This window comes from Dioscorea cayenensis, chromosome 14 (genome assembly GCF_009730915.1).
Source record: "Dioscorea cayenensis subsp. rotundata cultivar TDr96_F1 chromosome 14, TDr96_F1_v2_PseudoChromosome.rev07_lg8_w22 25.fasta, whole genome shotgun sequence".
Classification (NCBI taxonomy): domain Eukaryota; kingdom Viridiplantae; phylum Streptophyta; class Magnoliopsida; order Dioscoreales; family Dioscoreaceae; genus Dioscorea; species Dioscorea cayenensis.
Genome location: NC_052484.1, coordinates 19,382,075 through 19,402,421, shown reverse-complemented (window position 1 = coordinate 19,402,421; position 20,347 = coordinate 19,382,075). Strand labels below are relative to the sequence as shown.

Below are 20,347 nucleotides of genomic sequence, written 5' to 3'. Positions count from 1 at the left end.
CATTTAAAAAACTTGGGGTTATCACAAGATGCTAGAAAGAAATCATTAAAACACTTAGTCTTCTGGTAAAGATTCATTAAATCCAGTATTTCAGTGCTGTTTAAACATTATTAGTATTCTGCTGTCGCAACATGTGACTTATTCATATTTTATTAAAAAAACAAAAATACTTTAAAAATAACTCCGAAATAAGCTCGGAATATATATACATATATAAGTTAAAAAAGGAATTGCTTAAAAAGTCTAAGCAACTTTACCATTGGGTCAATTTTTCCAAATTCCTTAGAAGTCTCTCTTTTTTTTTAAATTACTTTTAAGTTCAATGGGTAGATAACCTCGGATTTACTAGTCTTACATCATGTTCAAAATTTTTAGTTTGCTCTTTAATGTTGGTATTTCGTATTTATTATTCTTACATCACCTTAAGTTTTTAATTTTGTTTTTTAGTTTTTTTGTGTATTCACCTACTATTTGATGAATCTATTCAAATTTGTGTGTTATCGAACAGAATTTGAACTTCCAAAAGTGACAGGAGGATCAAAATGAAACTGATTGTAAAAAGAAGAGATGGCATCGAATAATGTTTTGTCAAAAAGATTCATTTGGAAAGAATTAAAAGTTCCAGGGATTGCAGAGTAATTTTCTCTAAGTTAAAACACTAACCAGGTTTCTCCCTAATTACTTTATATGTTTGTTTTCCTATACTCTCACAAATTAAGTTTACTTTATGATAGATGCAGACTATTTTTGTTGTTCTCAATTTTATCATTTGAGAAGATGTGATTACTTCCAATATTTTTGCTGCCTCTATTATAAATAGTATTAGGATAATTTTTATTATTCTCAATTTTATCATTTGAGAAGATGTGATTATTTCCAATATTTTCCCTGCCTCTATTATAAATACTTTTAGGATAATTTGTGTTCTAAGGTGTTTTTTTTTTTTTTTGGAAAAAGCAGATGAATCACAGTTTATTGTATAACAATAATTTATTGTATTAATTCTGAGATATATTTTTCTTTAAAAAAATAAAAAATAAAAATTTACCTGACAATTAGGGGTGGTAATGGGGCGGGGAATCTCCGATCTCCGAGGGGACCCAACCCGACGGGGATGGGGATTCCCTGAATCCCTCCCCCATGGGGGCGGGGACGAGGGCCAATCCGTCCCCGTTTCCTAAATGGGGATGGGGACGGGGAATGCCCTCCCTGCCCCGTGGGGATCCCCGACCCGATTAAAATATATATATATATTGTGTGTATATGTATGTATAATTTTTTCAACATTAAAAAATTCAATGGCATAGGTGATAATATAAAAAAACTCTAATTTTAATTTAATTGCGCTAATCACATAAACTATTTATTTTAAACTAATAACAATTAAAATTTGATATAAGAGCCCTATTTTAAGTATTTTTTATCTTATCATAATTTTATGTATATATTTATGTTGAGTTGTTTTTATGTTCCAATATGTAATAATATTTTTACAACTAGAGAATCCCCGTGGGGATCCCCGCGGGGATGGGGATGGGGAAGAGAATTCCTCCCGTCGGGGAATCGGGGATGGGGAATCCCCGTCCCCGCCATTGACGGGGACGGGGACGGGGACGGGGCGGGGCATCCCCGCCCTGTTACCACCCCTACCGACAATGCAAAAACAGCAAAACCAAGTTGAAGTAAAAAAAACAAACACCAACGACCAAGTGGTCTATTAATAACTGGATCCCCATTAGAACCCTTCACAAATGGTAAGAGCTTGAATCATAAGTGACACATTTCTGGGAGTGTGAGTCGTGTTTATGTGCGGGTGACCCCTGTGCTCATGTGTGCACAGGCCCTGCGGCCTTGCCCTCACTTACTCCACCGAGGCTTGTGTACATTCTTGCTTTTTTTAGCAGCCTAATCACTCATCTTAGCTAAATAATAATAAAAGGATCAAGTGAAGCTGAAGGAAGAGCCAAAGAAGAGCATTAAAAACAAATCCAAGCAACAATGCAAGCAAAGCAACAAGCATCTGCATGAACACAGTCAAGCTGAAACAGAACTTACAACTGATAGTAAGACTACAACATGCAACTTAAACTTATAGCATTAAAAAGTCAACCCAAATCATGATCTTATTAGCAACTCGAAGTCAACTTTCACTTCAGTAAGTTTCTGCAAATGCCTTCTCAGCAATGGCAGCCTCTGCTTCCAACACCTCCTTCTCAGTCTTCTTTCCCTTCTTGCATTTGTAGTACACATCCATGAAAGTGCCTACTGCACCATACTTCACCCTGCATTTCTCATACAATTCGGCATCGAACATCCTCCAAAAGTTCTTCTCTGACAGCTCCGATACTGAGTACTGAGGCTGGAATCCATGGTTCCTGATCAACCACTCCTCCAGACGATGAACAGCTTCAGCACCATCAAACACTTCACCTCTTAAAACCGGACCCGGTGCGTAGTAAACGCCGATGTCAGTGAACATTTGCGCAAAGTTTGTATCACCTTGCCGGAGATTATTCTCAAATCCAGGCTCCGGATAGACCATGGTCTTCATCGGCAGCTTAAAAAGGCGATGTGGGCAAAGCCAGATTGGATATACCTGTTAACGAAAACATAAGAACTCGATAACATCATAAAAAATCTAACAATCAAGAAATGCGAGATTACCTCCATCTCTTCATGGAGAAACTCGAGAGCATCAGCGACTCGATGCAGAGGAAGCAACATGTCCTGAATTACATGCATGTCATGGTAATAGTTCCTGATAGCTTCTCCTTGAGTGATCTTTAGCAATGAGATTTTTGGGGGCAAACTCCATCCCATTAACCATCTAAACCACCATTGATCTCCAAATGGTAGAATTAGCTTCATCTCCCAGAACAAGCACCTTGTGTGCCTATGATAGTATTCCCTTGTTGGTATATACTCGACGAATTCTCCTCTTTTTAGTGCTGTTTCGGCGTGTTGATAGAACCACGGCTTGAACCACCAACCTATGTTATTGATAACATTCCCCTTCCTCGCCGCCTCTTGTTTGGAAGCGTACATTCCAGTCATAAACACACCTTCAGTAGGAGTGTAGATCAATGACTCAACAAAGTCCGGAACTTTTGCAGGGTCTCCATCTCTCGGTGCAAATGAATCAGCATAAGCTTGTGCAAGTTCGCTTAAATTCCCTCGCGCCGGCTTGTAAGTCAGCTTCATGTACTCTTTGATTCGGATCAATTTAATCTCTGCTGAAACTAATAGTCCTAGTGTCCCTTGAGACCATGGAATGGCGTAGAAGAGGTCCGAATACTCGTTATCTTTCGTGGCCTTGACGACACTACCGTCTGCAAGGACTACTTCCAGTGATACAAGGGTGTCAGCAAAGAGACCATATATGTGAGAGCTTCCTTCAATTCCATATCCATTGACAAGACCGCCAATTGTTAGATCATCGAGCTCGGAAACAACAGCTAGTGCGAGGTTCATTGGCACAGTGACTCTACTCAACTGGCCCATGGTCACAAGAGGTTCCACTCTTGCAATCATCTTCTCTTCGTCAATCTCAAGAATGTTGCTGTCATTATCAATGTAGTTCTCACCAAGTAGTAGACAAATACGAAAGATGAATTCAAGCTATATGTTCGAAGAACTAATACCCGAATGCTGAGAGATCGACCTCGAAATGCCTAGCACGTTTGTAATCGACATTACGCATGCCAACAACAATGTAAGGTTTTCTGGCAGTGCACACAAGGCCATCTTTTTTAGGATTTCGCTGCTTGAGCCGCTTCACAACCTTGCGCACATTCTCTTCGTGTTCTTTGCGACGTTCCTTGTGTGGTTTCGACTCAGCACGCTGCTCATTTATATATGTGATGAAGTAGAGGAAGGCAGATATGGGAAGAACTACAAAGACAATGATGATCCAGCGGAACTCGACTAAGTAGTCGACCCAAATCTTCTGCCTTTTAGGGCGCGGCTTCACCTTCAGATCTCCCATTGTTGATTATTAACTGCTGAAATCAATAAAGAAGATGAATGCAAGTTCATGGTTTGTCTGATTTTTGCATTTGAGATCAAAAATTCAGAAATTATGGAAATCATGGAATACCTCAGCAACAATAATGAAAACTTCGTCAATTAAGAATCCCAGTTCTAATTTTATGATTGCACTTTGATGCTTAACTACAACCTTAGATACAGAAAGGTTTTACTAGTTCTAGTTCAATGTCATGCCAACAAACACAGAGACACAATAACATATGGCTAAGTGTGATTGGCCTGGTGCAATGGAGAACATGAGGAACTTTCATCTCTTGCAATTTAATGCTCAAGTTACAACCAAATGAGAAGGACACCAGGACCAATAAACATAAATGATAAACAGTATTTAATGTAGTGTATAGTGTATGGATAGTACTAATAAATAATACTCTAATGGCATTCATTTCGGAGAAACTGGGCAGAAGTCTTGGGGGGGCAGTAATCTGATTTTCCCCACTTTTGATGTTCATTTGTGCTAAACTGGGAAAGTGACAAGTAACCCACTTCCCACTTCAGTATTTTTTTTATTGAAGTGGTAAGAAGTGAGTCAATCTATAAAAACTCAGTTCTTTTCACTTCCAAAGTCATTTATGAACTCATAGTACTTCACCTAACATCTAAATTCTCCGATTATATTCTCATTTTCTGATAAATAAACACCAGGACTACTGGAGGTGATATCACTTCTCTCATTTCAGGGAAGTGGCACTTCCCCCACTTCTCCACTTCCACCTAGTTCCCCTGAAATGAACTCCCTGGAGAGTAAGATTTTAAACCCTCAATGCTTAATCCATAAGATATAAACATTATAAAAGGGCATAAAACACAATAAGAATACTAAAAAGTACTAGGCAATGTTAAATCTATAAGATAAAGAACAGTAAAAAAGAACTAAACAAAGCTCAATCTATAAGCTATAAAAATTCCAAAAATGTCATAGAACACAATGAGAACAGTAAATGACAACCTTAAATACTAAAAAGAGTAGATGATACTCAGATCTAAGAAATAAAAATTACAAAAGCGCATAAAACATAACAAGAACAGCAAAAGATAATCTTCAACAGCACTGATGCATTTGGGAAGGCAACAAACACACAGGAAAAAATGAGGGACTTTCATTGTTGTAATCTGACACTTAATACAACAAAAACAAACCTTTATATATCAAAAAACATACAGATCTTTATACAACAAAAGAACTAAAGAATGCTCACTCTAAAAAAGGAAACATTTCAGAAGGACAAAACATAAAGCACAATGAGAAAAAGTATAATATTTAGTAAGTTTGACTATGCTAATCCATTATAAAAACCCCCCAAAAGAATTAACCTCTAACTAGATCTGTCTTAAGAGTGTTTTGGGTTGGATTCCATTCCAGTGTGTGTTGGATTGGCTCATATTTAATAGTGTGTTATGTGGTTTTTGGCCTCTACCACATTTAGTGGTTGGTTGTAGTTTTTTTTAGATATCAAAGAGATTTATCCACTTTTTTTTTTAAAAAAAAAAAAGAAAAGAAAAGAAAACTGAAGCAAGTAAATACTACATACTGAAAAGTTTCACTTACAAAAGCTCATGGTCAAGCCATCAGACATCTAAGAACAAGAATTACCTTCCTTGTTGCACCTTCACATGCATATCTCCACAAGAAGAGTGCCATTATACAACCAAAAAAACTCAAGAAAAAAATATACCATAAATCCAAAAAAAAAATAATAATAAATCACATTCAAGACCAGATATCTGTCAAAATGGGCTTCAAACAAACTGCATAACTTGCACAATCAATTACCAACCAACAAACATCAAAGTTTCAGGAACAAAACAAATCAAAACATAACTAAAAACAGAGAAGAAGAAGAAGGACATCAATTGGAAAGCACCTAAAAGGAGGAAAATGCAGAAGCACTTGACAAGTGGTAAAAACTAAAAAGATCAACCTGGAGATGAGCCTGGCTGAAGGTAAAACGAGAGCAACAACACCAGCAATTGAGCACAGTACTTTGATTTGCTATGAGCTACATTTATAGAGATTAATGCTGCCAGATTCCCTCACGTGATTGTTTCTGTTTTTTTTTTATTATTGAATTTATATTTCACGAGACTCGAGATTTCAGTCAATTATTTTGATTATTTATTAATTAATTTGTTTGTTTGTTTAATAATTTGATGTTTGTGGACAGAAGGCATCAAATCTGGGATTTTGTATTTTAAAATTATCTAATGCGACGTAGATTAGATTATATCTCCCGTAATCTTAAGAGTGTGGGCTCTTGAATTCGGTGGTAGGTGAGGTTGGAACCTGAGAAAAAATTTGGATCTGAATCTGATTTATTAGCATCTATTATTTTTAAAAATATTTTGCCTTAAATGGAATAATTTGAAAGTAGATTCTGTATTTACGGTAGCAATAATTTGCCACTGATATCAATTTTTTTTTTTTTTTTAATTTCATGTTTTAAAAATAAAACTAATAAAAATATATTTGGCACATTATTTATTATTATTATTTTTAACCGTTCTCATATTTTCAAAATAGCAGAAAACAATATTTTTATATTTTATTGGAAACGTTTTCAAAACTCTTCTTCCCATCCATCATGAGACATCTCATCTTTTACTTCTCTCTCTTCTTTTTATTTTTAATTTTTAAAAAAATCATTTTTTTATAAGTTACTTACAAATATAATTTTTAAGAAAAAAATTATAAAAAATTATTATTTTGCTCTTGATATTTTACAAATTAGTATAAAAATATGAATTTCAAAAAATGATATAAGTGTCATAATAATGTTGTGCTTACACAATATTCAACCATGCTTTTGTTTTAAAAAATTGATAATAAAATAAAAACAAAACAAAGTGAAATTAAAAAAAAAAAAAAACAATGCCAAAAGATCCTAAGGTATTTAATTTCTATACCAAAAGTCGAGGGTTGGATAAAAAAAATTACAAATTCTAGTGATTATTATGAATTTAAATGTTTGTTTGAAAGTAATTACATAATTATATTTAAGTTAATAAAAACTAATATATAATTTAATATTAATTAAAAATATTTTTAATTTTAGTTTTGGATCCAGGTTATACTCACGATGGTAACATAGGCGAAAAAGAAAACATGTAACACTATATTAAAATAGAAATTACATATTTATCATGATTTTTTTTTTTTATTTTTTGTTTTTGTGAAAAATATAATAAAAATAATAATAATAATAAAATAATTTCATATGGAAGGAGAAAAATGTTCAGAAGAATTGTGTACATTAATTGAGATAATTCATAATTGCACTGTAATTAGTAATTATTCTATATTCACAGGTCCCATGATAATTAAAAAGTGTATTTTTAGCAAGTTTTGATGATTTTGAAATAATTAAGTTAAAAAAAAATAGATAAACCCCGAATAAAATTATTAAGTTACACAAAACACATGAAAACTAAATTAATTATCACTAATTTCAGTCCAATTCAATTTCTGTATCATTTACCAAAACCATTTTAAGTATTCTTAGTTAATTTTTTACGGCTGTACTTTTTTTTTTAGTGGATTGATTGCCTTTTATTTATTGCTCAAACAATTTACATCCAAATCGTGTGGTAAATAACACTGTAAATATTTGATTAATATTTTTTTTGTTTCTGAATATATTTTTATCAGTTTTAGTCCATTGTTGTGTGCTTCAAATTAAATAATTAGATATTTAGCTGTATCAAATTAAAATACAACAGTCATGAATATGTGTGTATATATATATTTTATATTGTCATATTAAATATTTAAAAAAAATATAGTTTTATCGAGAAGAAATAAGTTTTTGTTAATCAATGACTTTTCGATCTATTAATATTAATTCTTTGTGTATGGTATTTATATTCTTGTTGAGGAAGACAAGTTTAAACATTAGTTCATATAGAGTGAGTTCACAAATTATTTAGATAATAATTTTATATTTACATACACTTATAATGTGGTTTGGGCATATATATTTAATAAAAAATTGTATTTGTACTAAAGAAATCTAATTTATCCTAAAAAACTTGAATCAATAAATAATGAATATTAGAGTGGCTAATTCATTTATGTGATTCCATTTAAACTTTCTATGGTTTTAAATTCTAAAACATTTTAAGAATTGGTAAATAATTTAATTATTGTATTTTAAATGTTTTAAATTAGTAGTTTTCCTCTCATTAACGTTTATTGAGTGTAATAGTTTTGGATCCGACCCGTTAATAAAGCACGTGGCAATTGGTTGCATTTTACTCCCTTCGTTTTTTTTACTTGTCACATTTATCTAATTCACATCAATTAAAAAAAAATTGGTTAAAATTAGTTGGTCACTTATATTTTATAAAAAAAATTATTATTTTTCAAAACTATCTCTATTTAAAACTCCACTAGTTAAGTATATAATTTAATATTTAGTTGATTGTGATTTATTAAAAATTATACAAATACATTAAATTAAAGATAAATTCGAAAAAAAAATATTTAATATAGTACAAAATTTCTAATGTGATAAATAAAAAAATATATAAAATAGCTCTAAAACATGACAGGTAAAAAAATATATGTGAGACCAGTGCAAATTCAAAACATCGGAAGTGACAGTGATGAGATTGGAAATGGGTTTATATAATTTTTTTTATTTAAATAAACAAAATTATTAAAATAAGTTTAGTTAAAAATAAAAAAACCAGAAGAAATGACACCTTCTCTCTTTCAAAACAAATAAATATATGAGATGGGAGAAGTTAGTTCACTTCAAGGACCACTTGATTATTTCCGTCCCAATCAGCCACTTATTTTAGAATACTTCCATTTAAATTAAGCCGCCAATTATTGTTCATGATGTAGTTATGTAAAATGTGTTTTATATGTAAATATGTATATTTATACACTTAAATAAAAATATAAAAAGAATCGTGGGCTGGCTCACTGATAACTACCTATACTTGTAATTAAGAGTTTTTGAGTTTGAGTCTCTCATATTACAATTCACTTTCTAGATCCCTTATGTGAGTTATTTATAAAAAATAACTCTCGTTCTCCCCTCAAGGATTGCATGGAGAGGGGGTTAATCCCTAAAAAGTCAGTAAAGTTATTGTAATTGATGCATCTCAGTATTCGTTTGACCTTTGCTTTGTTGTTTATCAACTTTGTAAATATATATATATATATATATATAGAAATTTATCTATTTACATGCATGTTAAAAAAATTTCAAATTTATGACCCAAATTCTATTGAATCAAACCTTAAAAAAAAAAAAAAGTTTGATATTTGTGAAATTTTGAATTGTGAAATTTTTTTTGAATTTGTTGTGCTAGCAGAAGTATTAGCCTTGTTTGGATTGACATTTAATGTAAGTGTTTTTCTTAAATTATGTAGAAGCACTATTAAAAAAAGTACTTTTGAGAATAAATTAAATATTTTCTGTTTTTTTGTTTGGATAGATTAATGCAGAAGTGCTTTTATATATGTGAAGTTATTTGGATGTGGATTTATAAAAGCATTTTTGGAGATGACAAATTACTAAAATGAGCATTTATTGATTTTTTATCCGTTATTATTATATATTGATATTAATAATGATAATGACTATGTTATTATAATAATAATAATAACTTAATGTATTATAATTACAATTATAATTATAAGTATAATATTGATATTAATTATCTAATAATTATTATTATTATATTAATTACTTAATAATTATTATTATCATTGTCATTAAGTTATTAATGTATTACAAATATAATTACAATTACAATTATTATTATTATAATAATTATTATTACAGTTGTCATTAATTCGAATATGGAAATAAGGGATTGTAGAGAAAAATGGAGGAAAATTGATTGTTTGTGAGGGGTACTTTAGTAATTTGACAACCCCAAAATAGGTTCTCAGAAGTGCTTTTCTGAAAAGCACCTCTGGGACAGTTACTCAAAAAACTGAATTTCAGTATTTTTTCATAGTTTCTGCTTCTGGCCAAAAGCCCAAACAAACATTATTTTTAAAAATCAGAAATGCTTAACTTAAAAAAAAAAAAATCACTTATGGGCTTAAAAAAAGCCAATCCAAACAACCGTAGACCTATTAGCCAAATTTGATAGTTCACTAATTTTATTGTTTATTTAAATATATTTTAAAAAATATTATAATAAAATAACTTTGATAGTTTGAACAGTGAAATTTTAATTCGACTTTATAACACAGTGGAATTAACATCTCTGCCAACAATATCATCTAATTAATATAAAGGAGGTCAAGGCCCTGGAGCATTTGAATAAAAATTAATTATTGAATTTCTATAAATAAATGAAGCAAATAATAAACAATTCAACATAATCAGATGGGTCCTTGGGAAGTAAAATGTTCATATTATAGTGAGACAAATAGTACAAGACATGGGCCCGGGGGGGAAATTATTGTGTGGACCTGGACCTGGACCTGGTGCAATGCACATGGCAATAAAGTTTATAAACGTGGGAATTTTTTTTTTATTTATAGTCAAAATTAATTAAGCTCAACCATCGATTTTTTACTAGCACTGAGTCATTTACACATGTTGTTTGTGTTCATATCAAAATATGACATATTTAAACTTTAGCTAATATAAAATAATAATACAAGTGTATTGAGGTGACAATTTCATATTTATACATGTTTTTTTTGCTATATTTTGCATTTCTTCTATTCTGAAATAATCCCATGGGCCTTTTTTATTTATACATTTTAAAGTTTTTTTTGTTATTTTTACTTATCCATTTAAAAAAATTTGTAAAGTATTAAATATATATATATATATATTTTTAATTTACCTTTTATATTTAATGTATTTTTATAACTTTGAATAATTTATATTCAATGAATGAACTGCATATTTTTTAAAATATATTTTTAATAAGGGTAAACTTTAAACATTAATATAATTTTTGATAAAATTTAGATTGATAACTAAACTTCAATCGATTTTCTCAATCTATGTAAATTATGTAAAATGGACAAGTAAAAAAGATAAAAGATAGTAATTGTATTTTTACAATACCAAATAATATTTATTTATTTATTTCTAATTTTACCTATCCTTAATTTTTAAAATCATATAAATAAAAAATTCATATTGATATTTTCAAGAAAAAAAAGTATAGTTTAAAAAAGTTAGTAGTTAATTTGATTTATTTTAATTTTAATTCTTTTAAAAAAATAATGATATTTTTAATTCTGGTACAATACTCATGTATTTTAGAATGGAGGAAGTTAAAAAAAAAAAAAACATCAAACTTTCCTTGTTACGTAATTTTTTTAAATAAGAAAAATTAAAATTATTGGCATGGTGCGTTCCACGTATCTAACCTCTGTGTTAAGCATGAATATAGTTTATACATTATTTCATATTATATTAATTATTTTTCTTACATCAATAATTCACTCATCCAGCCGCCCTCCTTTTGGAAGCACCAACACGAACACATCTTCAGTGGCCAGGCTTATTTTAATTAAGTGAAATCGCTAAAAAACCTTTCAAGCTAGAAATTACCAAAACACCCTGCTTAGTTTTGCAGATCCTCAAAAACCCCTCTTTAAAAGTCTATGTTTTTAAACCCCAAACGCCCTCAGAACGGATGTGAATGAGAGTGAGTTTCAAATTTTTGAATGAAAAATGTCCTTGCATGGGGAGTCGTGGGCAGCCCATCTCGGGCGATTGAGAGGAAGTGGGCGGTTTTCCGTAGGGTAACCCCGAGAGGCAATTTATCGGAGCAGTTTAATTGCTTTTTCTCAACTCACGCCTTCGCCTTTTCCATTTCAAGTCGTCTCCGAGGTCGTTCTCTACGGCGAAGCCTCTCTGAATTGCATTTCATCGCTTTTCCTTTCACGGTATCTCGAAGGAGAAGTCCCCACTGCAACTAGTTGCATTTCATCGCTTGCACCTAAGGTATCGAGTATGTGTTTTATGTTAACTGCTCACATTACAAAGAAAGATTTTTCGGTTTTTGTTTTGTGCCTCACTTTTGTTTTGTTGGAAGATATTAAGTCTGCGTGAGGGATTTCTCATCGGGTTTTGTTAGTCTCGGAGGAGATTTCTCGGCTAGGGTTTTTGTTTTGTTTTTGCATTTTCGTATGTATACACCTATCGAAATAGTTTTTCGATTATATGATTTGTGTAATATTTATATGACGTTTCACGCTTCGTTTGATATGTTGCAGCTTTCTAATGAGGTTGACGCTTTAAGAAATGAGATAGTTCACGCTTTAACATTTGTTGTCTCTGCTTTAATTATTCTCGCCTCTGCTTAACAAAATGGGTCTCGCTTAACATTTTTATATCTCGCTTTAATAAGCCGAGAGTTTACCGTTTAAAACCTTATATTTCCGCTAAACTTTTGTCAATACTGCGTCTATGTCAATGTGTAGTTATCATGCGCAGTGCTTGTGATTACGGCCGTCGACCTAGTTAATCGGGGCGCTGCTTATTTGACACCCGGGTCATGGAGACCTTTAGTCAATGAAAGTTAACATGACCCTCGACATCGGGAGATTATTCGAAGGACACCGTTTGGCTGCAGTCATTTCGAGCTGGAAGCCCCATATACCAAGAGAGGCCCTTCTTGATTCTCTTTTGCAAAGCGTACGATGGTCGCATCGATAAATTCGGGTGATCGGGAAAGCTCACCGAGTTTCAGACCTCAAGATGTGGCCCTCGTTCTTGGTGCTAGCGTTGCGATGGCGACGCAGATGGGTCTTCGGAAAGAAAGAAAACCCGGTCGGCGTCGAGAGGGCGGTATCATCGAAAGACCCACGAGAGACACGGAGACTCCATCAAGAGCACTGCAGTGCAACTTGTTCGATTCCCCAAATCATAGGGGACGATGCTCTTCCCAAATACATCAGCTTTGCCCGGTTCAACTGGATCGTTGATTACGTCGATGATCTACCGACCCATCGGGGCGATCACGCACGGGCGCAGCGGCGACAAGTGGCTTGCATGGAGGATATTCCACAAGCTGTGCCCGAGCTGCAAGATAGATGCGCTAGGGAAGAAGACCAACACGTGGTACGATTAAGGGGTTGCTCGATCGCGCTTAGCGCCCATGTTTTACTGAGTGACCGGAGCGGGGAAGAAAAGTCCGTTCGTGAGATCCCAAGAGATCGTACATTTCGGTGAAAGTACTTCAGGAGCAGCTGACGGTAGAAACGGAGCTCAGTCATCGCTCGATGGAAAAGAGGTAATAAATCATGGACGATGTTTAACACAAGTCTTTTAATGTTTAAACATTTTATTTAGCGTTTAACTTTAGTATTCTACCGCTTTAACTATTATTCATACCGGTTTAAATATTTTGTTCTCCGCTTAATTATATTCTATAACGTTTAAATATATAAACACTCGGGTTTAAAATATAGTTTTTATAGTTTAAAATGAATGATCTCACTGAAATTGTTTCGTTTACATATGTTAGTTTCTGAGCTGGTTCCGCTGAACGTCGAAGAAGAAATATTTGTCAGCCAACCGACCTGATGACGCACATTACCCTCGAACCACTCGCTTCGAAGCGCAGCACGAGCAGGCACTCTATCGCGCTACCGGACGCCTGCTCTCCTACTTCCACCCCACCACACGCACGATTCCCCGACGGAGAAGCCCCTCCCTACCCCGGAGATCGCGAACAACCCCCTACCACGATAGATGTCCCCTCGACCACGGCAGCTTTCTCCCGACAGCGCGGGTGCACCGGTGATATTGGGCGCAGATGTCACCGCAATTTTACGCAGTATGCCGATATTGACGATCGAAGCTTTCGCTTGTCGCCGCCGCATGAGGCGCTACGGAAGGATGCTTCACAACGGGCCGCGCCATCCCTCGAAAGAATCTAAGCACCCGGGATCTAACGAGGCTCTGGAATTTCGACGACGTACGTATATCATCGGAAGGTCATTCCTAAGGCTAACATTCAAGAGACTTACAAAAAGAGGAGAATAATATTCGGCTTCGTCTCCACCGCCGGCCGACGATGAACAATAGTGAACAATACCCTATCGGCTGGGCCGACTAAGTATCGAGTCTCCGCCGCTGACGACTACGGATACGACGCTGAGGACATCAGACGAGCGCGGGTTGGCTGCCATGGGCTGAGAAGGTCGCCGACTTTTCTCGATGAACCGCCGACTCCGGAACCACTGTCGAGATCAGCATCAAAGACGGACACAATCCCTCGAAGATCAAGAACAAGTTAAGGGCGTGTCTCCTAACGACAGCCGCTACTACACCTGGCCAGGCGAAGATCGTCATCCGGCAGCCGCGCCGATAAAGATCGCGCAAGCGACACAATCCCCACAACAAGAACAACCATGTAAGGATGTGTCTAGCTGACGTTGTCAGCCATCGCCCCGCATCGGCAAGACGTCAATAAGACCTCGATCGAGCAACGAGAGAGATGATGGCGCAATCGAAAATCGACTGCATTTTACAGCTTTTATATCCGGTTATAAGAAGAAAATGGGTCACTCGAAATGTCTCTCTTAATAAATACGAAATGGAGTCGATGAGGATCTTCCTCAATCGTCACGGATCGTGTTTGTAACGCTTTTTGCTCGTTAGCAGTTTCTTACTAGCTGTTTAACTATTTCCTAATAGCGTTTAATACCTTTTATGTTATCATTTAAGTCTTTCTACTTATCGCTTTAATTATATATAATATCATGTAACAATCGATAATATCATTTAAACATTTACAATACGGTCTTATTATATCTCAAGTATCGCTAACCTCAAAGAGACCGCTGCGCTGGAAGAAACGCACGCCGCTAGACCACACGGCGTGATTACACACGCTACCGGGCCGAGCGAGACGGTCACCGATGACAGACTTGACGCTGCGTGATGATCATACAAAAGTCATCGAGCAAAGAGCCATATTCACAAGAGGCGCCCATCACCGTATCAGACTAGCTGCTACGCCAAAGGCGACGACGCATACGACACAATTACGGCTATGATCGACGCCGCACAAGCAACCGCATGAAGTTCAAATTGTCATCCTCCCGATAATCACGAACGGCCACTCACGCTCGCCGCCCGGACAACGATAAACAAGAATACAGATTATTCCTTCGCGTCCGGCAATGAGAAGCACGCTACCGGACATGGTAAAGTTCTTTTAATTACGTCCGATTACACATCCTGCTTTGCATTTAACGGGTATTCTAATCTCGACTCAGCACATCTCGCGCTGAATCTAATCTCGACCTTCGCTGGCCGATATCACGGAGAAAGCGCTTTAGCCTGGCAAGAAGTACCCGCCAAGACGGCTACGCGTAAACCCCACGCCTGCACACACAAGCGCCGACTCGCGCCCGCCTCACGCCTGGCATGCGGTTTATCGAGCACGTGCACAAAGTAGAAGTTGCTGCCACCAAGCATGCATCGCCCTGCACTCCTCGGGACACGGTGACAGCTATCTGCATACTTATTATGAGCCAGACTTTCACGGCCCACGCACAAAGGGGTCACAAGCGTGGTTAAATTTTGTTTTCTCAATAACATGTCCTCAGATATCCGATCATCACTTTTGTTTTCAAACGAATCGACAAATTCAATTCATCGCGTTTCGCGGTTCGAAGAACACTGATCAGATATCTTAAATGTGAAATCGGTGTTTGGTTTCAATCAGCAGTTGCTATCCATCTCGGCTTTCATTTCACTGCTTTAACACGCTCAGTAATTGCGCAGCACATTTCACTTCTCACTGCTTTAACATACTATATATCGCTTTAAACATCAGCCTTTGCTCTACAAAACACTCGCCAGCACCCGCTTAAAATAACACCTGGGTCTCGCGTAAATAAACGACTCATCGCTTTAAACATCATTCAAATATTTTAAATTATTAATCGGATCCGCTAAAATAATAATGCTCCGGTAAATACATTCAATTCGTGGTCAGAAGAGTAAGAGTTTGAATGTGAAAGGTAGGCTACGATCAGAATCATGGATATCAAACGTCATACTGATCCTCTTTTTCGCCCAGCCGCCCAAAGCTCGCTTCTACCATGTGCTAGCCGTAATTAAGCTCACGATTTCCGTCTCAAGGCCTCGCCATCGCTGGTAATGTGAATATAGCTCTTTGTACGCCAACAGAATTGCTTGATGCTGGCACCCGCTAATAAATCACGACGCCGCGTCTGGCTCTGGCATTGTCATTGCCAAGCAAGCATATTTGCAAGGATACTATAAATCCCGCACCTTCACATGAACAAGTTCCTCATGGCTAGATCCATGAGTCAGCCGATCGGGTCGATCACTGTAACGACTATCTACACAACGCATCAACACGAAGACTTCTTTACCGTCTCCTCAACAATGATCTCTCTAACTTCAATGTATGTCTGGGCATAAGTAAAGCCTCCCATTTGGTCGCTTGCTCACGCCTAAGCATAACATGCGATCAACTCTGAACCCGGCAAAATAAGGTTAAAATAAAGATGACGGTTAACAATTCATTAACACGCTTTTAAAACATTAACAATTATTTAAACGAATGATTAATATTTAAAGCTCGACAAGTGTAAATGAAACAAAGATCGAGAACGCTTAAAGGGTAATACCAATGTTATGTAAACCAACATTCGCATCTTATGGAGCTCCAATTATCTTCACACCGTAACCCACGAGCTTCCTCTCGATCCATGATCGAATCCACTCCGCTGACGCTCGACCATCCTTCACCCCAACGATCACCTCCCAATGGGTATAATCGACCAATGTGCCATCCGATTTATTAACCAAACGATGAGCTTCGGGTGGGCTGGCCTCATAGCTCATCTACCAGATCATCAGAAACTTTTGTACCGTGGAGGCCTACGCAATGCGGAAGCATATGTATCAAAGACTCCTCCCTCAACGCCTTCCTGCAAGTCCGACATCGCTTTCATAAAATCGGCCTCCAAATGTCGTAAGACAAGTAGCGCATGTGGGCGAAGAAGGGAAGACTTCCCGCAATTGCGCCTGCTACAAGGCCCTTTGGACCTGTCTCGACACGAAGGTACTATCTCACGATAATCCCCACCTCGTATAAGTGCATCGCCCAACTTGAGTACGTAATCTAAGCTCCAATCGCATCGGCCTCGCTGCCGACCATACCCAAGGCGACGGAGAAAAACCATTGTTACCATCTTTCTGGTGGCACCCAAAGAGTGCACCTGATATTTTCCAAGGAGCGTGGTACCTACCAGGACGAGTTAGCCACTGCAGTCGTAAAGCCCTCATCCCACAATACACGCTACCGAAGAAAAGAACGCGACGCTTTAAAACGATCACCGCCTCTCCAGCCCATCGCACCGCCGCCGGATTCGTCTTCAGCTCATTTCATCTATCGCACATACTCAAAGCAAATAGCCATACTCGGAGATGCCACCGCCACGAGGACCACCGGGCATGCTTCCTTTTCCCCAACCAAGCCCGCTTTCAGTATGGTGTGCTGTGACACATGTTCCCGCAACATGTCCTTCCTGACGCCACTGGCCTCGCATAAGGGACTATGGCCTCGAGACTTTTCCTCAATCACCTGTGCGCTAAACCATTTTTCGACGCTGGACGCTGACGACGACGCCACCGCGCGCAAGTGTGCGATGACGGGCTGATCGTCTTCGACTCGAAAGTATGTTATACTCTTTTCGACGTACGAAGGCGCTCACCCACAACCATCGGGCAGACAAGCATTCCATAACTACCACGATGTTTTATCGTTTCATTTTACGACCTCCCAGTCAAAATTCCTTTCGATCGCAGGATTTCGGCACATCCTCGAAATGTTCGACACTGGCACAAAACGTTGTCCAATATCCAACGACAACACTTCGTACGACTGACGATGTAGGGCCAAGACATCCCACACCGCCGTGCCACCAATGGACGAATGCGAGCACCGCAGTAATCCGCAATTCCCCGCCAACACTCTACTCAAACGAAAAGATCACATGTTAAGCTGGGAGAGTATAACGTCTGAGCTGATAACGACAATAGCTTAAACGTTAAATTAAATACTTCAAGCAATTAACTAACAACGTGGAAGGACCAGGTATAAATACGTTATAACCAGATCACCTATCATTATTTAAAACAATAATAAATTCGACGCACAACCTGGAATAATTAAAAGAGAAAAGGAACTCTACAACGCAGTAAAACCCTCGCTCTCATTAGGATCTCAAGCCATCGGCATCACCTTTCTCGCCTCGCTCACGATGCGATCAACCACAAAGACATCAAGATCTTTGAAATTTGGATGCGACACATCCTACTGGAAAGTCAACATCGCTTTGCGCATCGGGCAAACCATGCTTTAGCATCCATCCCAAGTCAATGAACTCTAACCTCGACAAGAGAAACTCTCAGGACCCCATCGCTCACATATCTCGCGCCTAACACCAACTCCCAGAAGTCTCGGAAGCCATGACTATTGAAGCACTCTCTCCTCGCCGTAATCCAAAGAATACCACAAAACTCCATAATATACGGTCACGAAACCAAATCGACAGAGCAACCAAATGAGACGTAAAGAACAAAAGAAGACGAGTTAAGAAGAAGTAGAAGACGTGGAAGAACAAATGCTACCGAAAGGCCGCAGTAAACAGTGTCAGACGCCATTGTACGACAGAGGTGTTGGGACTAGTACGTACGATGCTGATCAAAGCTTTATTTTTCCCTCCATCCCAAGGGCAGGGAAATATATATGTCACCGTCATGAGGGAAGACATATATTGTCATCGTCAACGGGAAAGTTCCCAACTCAACATGAGTCTCCCGTGTAAACGCCAAGCTATGTTTAAACAGATACATATAGGTTTACGGTTAATTGTTTAACTAAAAGTCTATATCATTTAAATAATATGTTATCATTAAATTGAACGCTCAACGACATCGCGCTGAAGATGCACCTCTGTCACCTGCTTTAAACATCTTTACGTATTTTTCTTAAACACCGCTGTCATTGTTTAAAGAGTAACTCGAGTAGTGCTTAACTTTTCTATCGTTTATACACCGCTGTCATCATGCTTAAAAGAGTAACTTTTTTCTTAAAACACCGTTGTCGCTGTTTAAACATATTTACGTGATTTTCTATCGTTTACAATGACGCTCTTTTGTTTCCACATTGTTTGTTTTACTTAGGTCTATGTTTAAATTTTGAAGTTCACAAATCAAATAAGCTTGTTTCGCTTTTATTTATAAAAGATTTACAACATTTACAACATTTACAACGTCCGCCCTGACTTTTGACACTCACGATCGATCCTCGTGATAACGTAAACAAGTGTCCAGACATTCGAATGCTCTGTCAGCCCTGGCAGACAACATGCGCATCAACTTCGAAACCTCGCATATCGCAACATTAAAAAGGTTAAACAAATACACATCTCATGAAAACGACTATTAATCAATGTGTCATGCGTGGACTTAAACGAAGATCCCGATAGTTAAAACACGTAACGTACAGTTGTACACCGACGTGAATGTTCTTAAATGGTAATGTAAAAGTCCTCAAGTCGATAAAGGATCAACCCCGCTCCTAAAGCGATGTTTCCGATCTCCTCCTCAGGAATCCTCCGCAATCAATGCAATACGTGAAAAATTTCTTTTTCACCCAAGTCGAAATGCTCGCTTAATCGCTCTGCCCGTCATCCAATCACCGAAGAATCCTCCGCGATTCGGCAATTATGAGAGCATTTCGACTCAAGGTGAAAAGATAGTTTAACTTGCAGCGATCGCAGCTAAATGATTCTCAAGATAAGGAAGAAGGTTCACGAAACATCCTTTCGGGATAGAGTGGTTGGCCCATGGGAAGAGGAGGAGAGAGGGAGGAGGAGGATCTAATGAGGACGACGAGGAGTGGTTGTCCATGGGAGGGTTCTTTCCTAGTTTATGTGCGAATTCCCATAGTTGTCGACTCTTTCATATCCGAGAAAAAGTTAAACGCATGTCGCTTCATATCGATCGATAGAGAACGAATCGGTTGTCTAGGGAAAGATTGATGTTATCGCATAAATTTTAATGCCACTATTAGTTCTACGCATCGGGATACCATAACTCCCACCGCCACGCGCACCCGCCAAAGAATTCAGATCAAACCTAAAAAGATCACCGCTTTACGCAGAGACTTTGAGAATTTACACGTTAATACGAATAGTTATACATGTAAAGACAACGTTAAACTGAGATCGGAAAGATTACACCTGGATAATGATAATTATTAAACATATTAGTAAAATATTTAAACGTTAAAACCAAGCGAGAAAGTCCCTTCA

The 20,347-nt window shown here is 36.9% G+C and overlaps 1 protein-coding gene across 6 annotated transcripts; it reads right to left on the bottom strand.

Moving 5' to 3' along the window:
- Positions 1-1,946: 1,946 nt before the first annotated feature.
- LOC120275720 (delta(24)-sterol reductase-like) lies at positions 1,947-6,105 on the bottom strand. 6 transcript variants are annotated; one of them, XM_039282403.1, is made up of 4 exons: positions 5,970-6,105; positions 3,642-4,001; positions 2,665-3,559; positions 1,947-2,596 (listed from the first exon to the last, which is right to left on the bottom strand). In XM_039282403.1, exons 2-4 carry the CDS (start codon positions 3,983-3,985, stop codon positions 2,153-2,155), a joined length of 1,683 nt encoding a protein of 560 aa, XP_039138337.1. In that variant the 5' UTR covers positions 3,986-4,001; positions 5,970-6,105; the 3' UTR covers positions 1,947-2,152. The 6 variants fall into 6 exon arrangements, with proteins under 6 accessions (XP_039138337.1, XP_039138336.1, XP_039138338.1 ...); XM_039282402.1 differs by having other exon boundaries at positions 3,642-3,998; positions 5,970-6,070; XM_039282404.1 differs by lacking the exon at positions 5,970-6,105 and adding an exon at positions 5,362-5,416 and having other exon boundaries at positions 3,642-3,998.
- Positions 6,106-20,347: the final 14,242 nt, after the last annotated feature.

Bases quoted from the DNA above. Each gene is read 5' to 3' on its own strand.
- LOC120275720 (XM_039282403.1), bottom strand. From the start codon at position 3,985: ATGGGAGATCTGAAGGTGAAGCCGCGCCCTAAAAGGCAGAAGATTTGG. The intron at 3,560-3,641 runs GTATTAGTTCTT...TGATAATGACAG, and splicing joins GTCGATCTCTCAGCATTCGG to CAACATTCTTGAGATTGACG. The intron at 2,597-2,664 runs GTAATCTCGCAT...TTTCGTTAACAG, and splicing joins TTCTCCATGAAGAGATGGAG to GTATATCCAATCTGGCTTTG.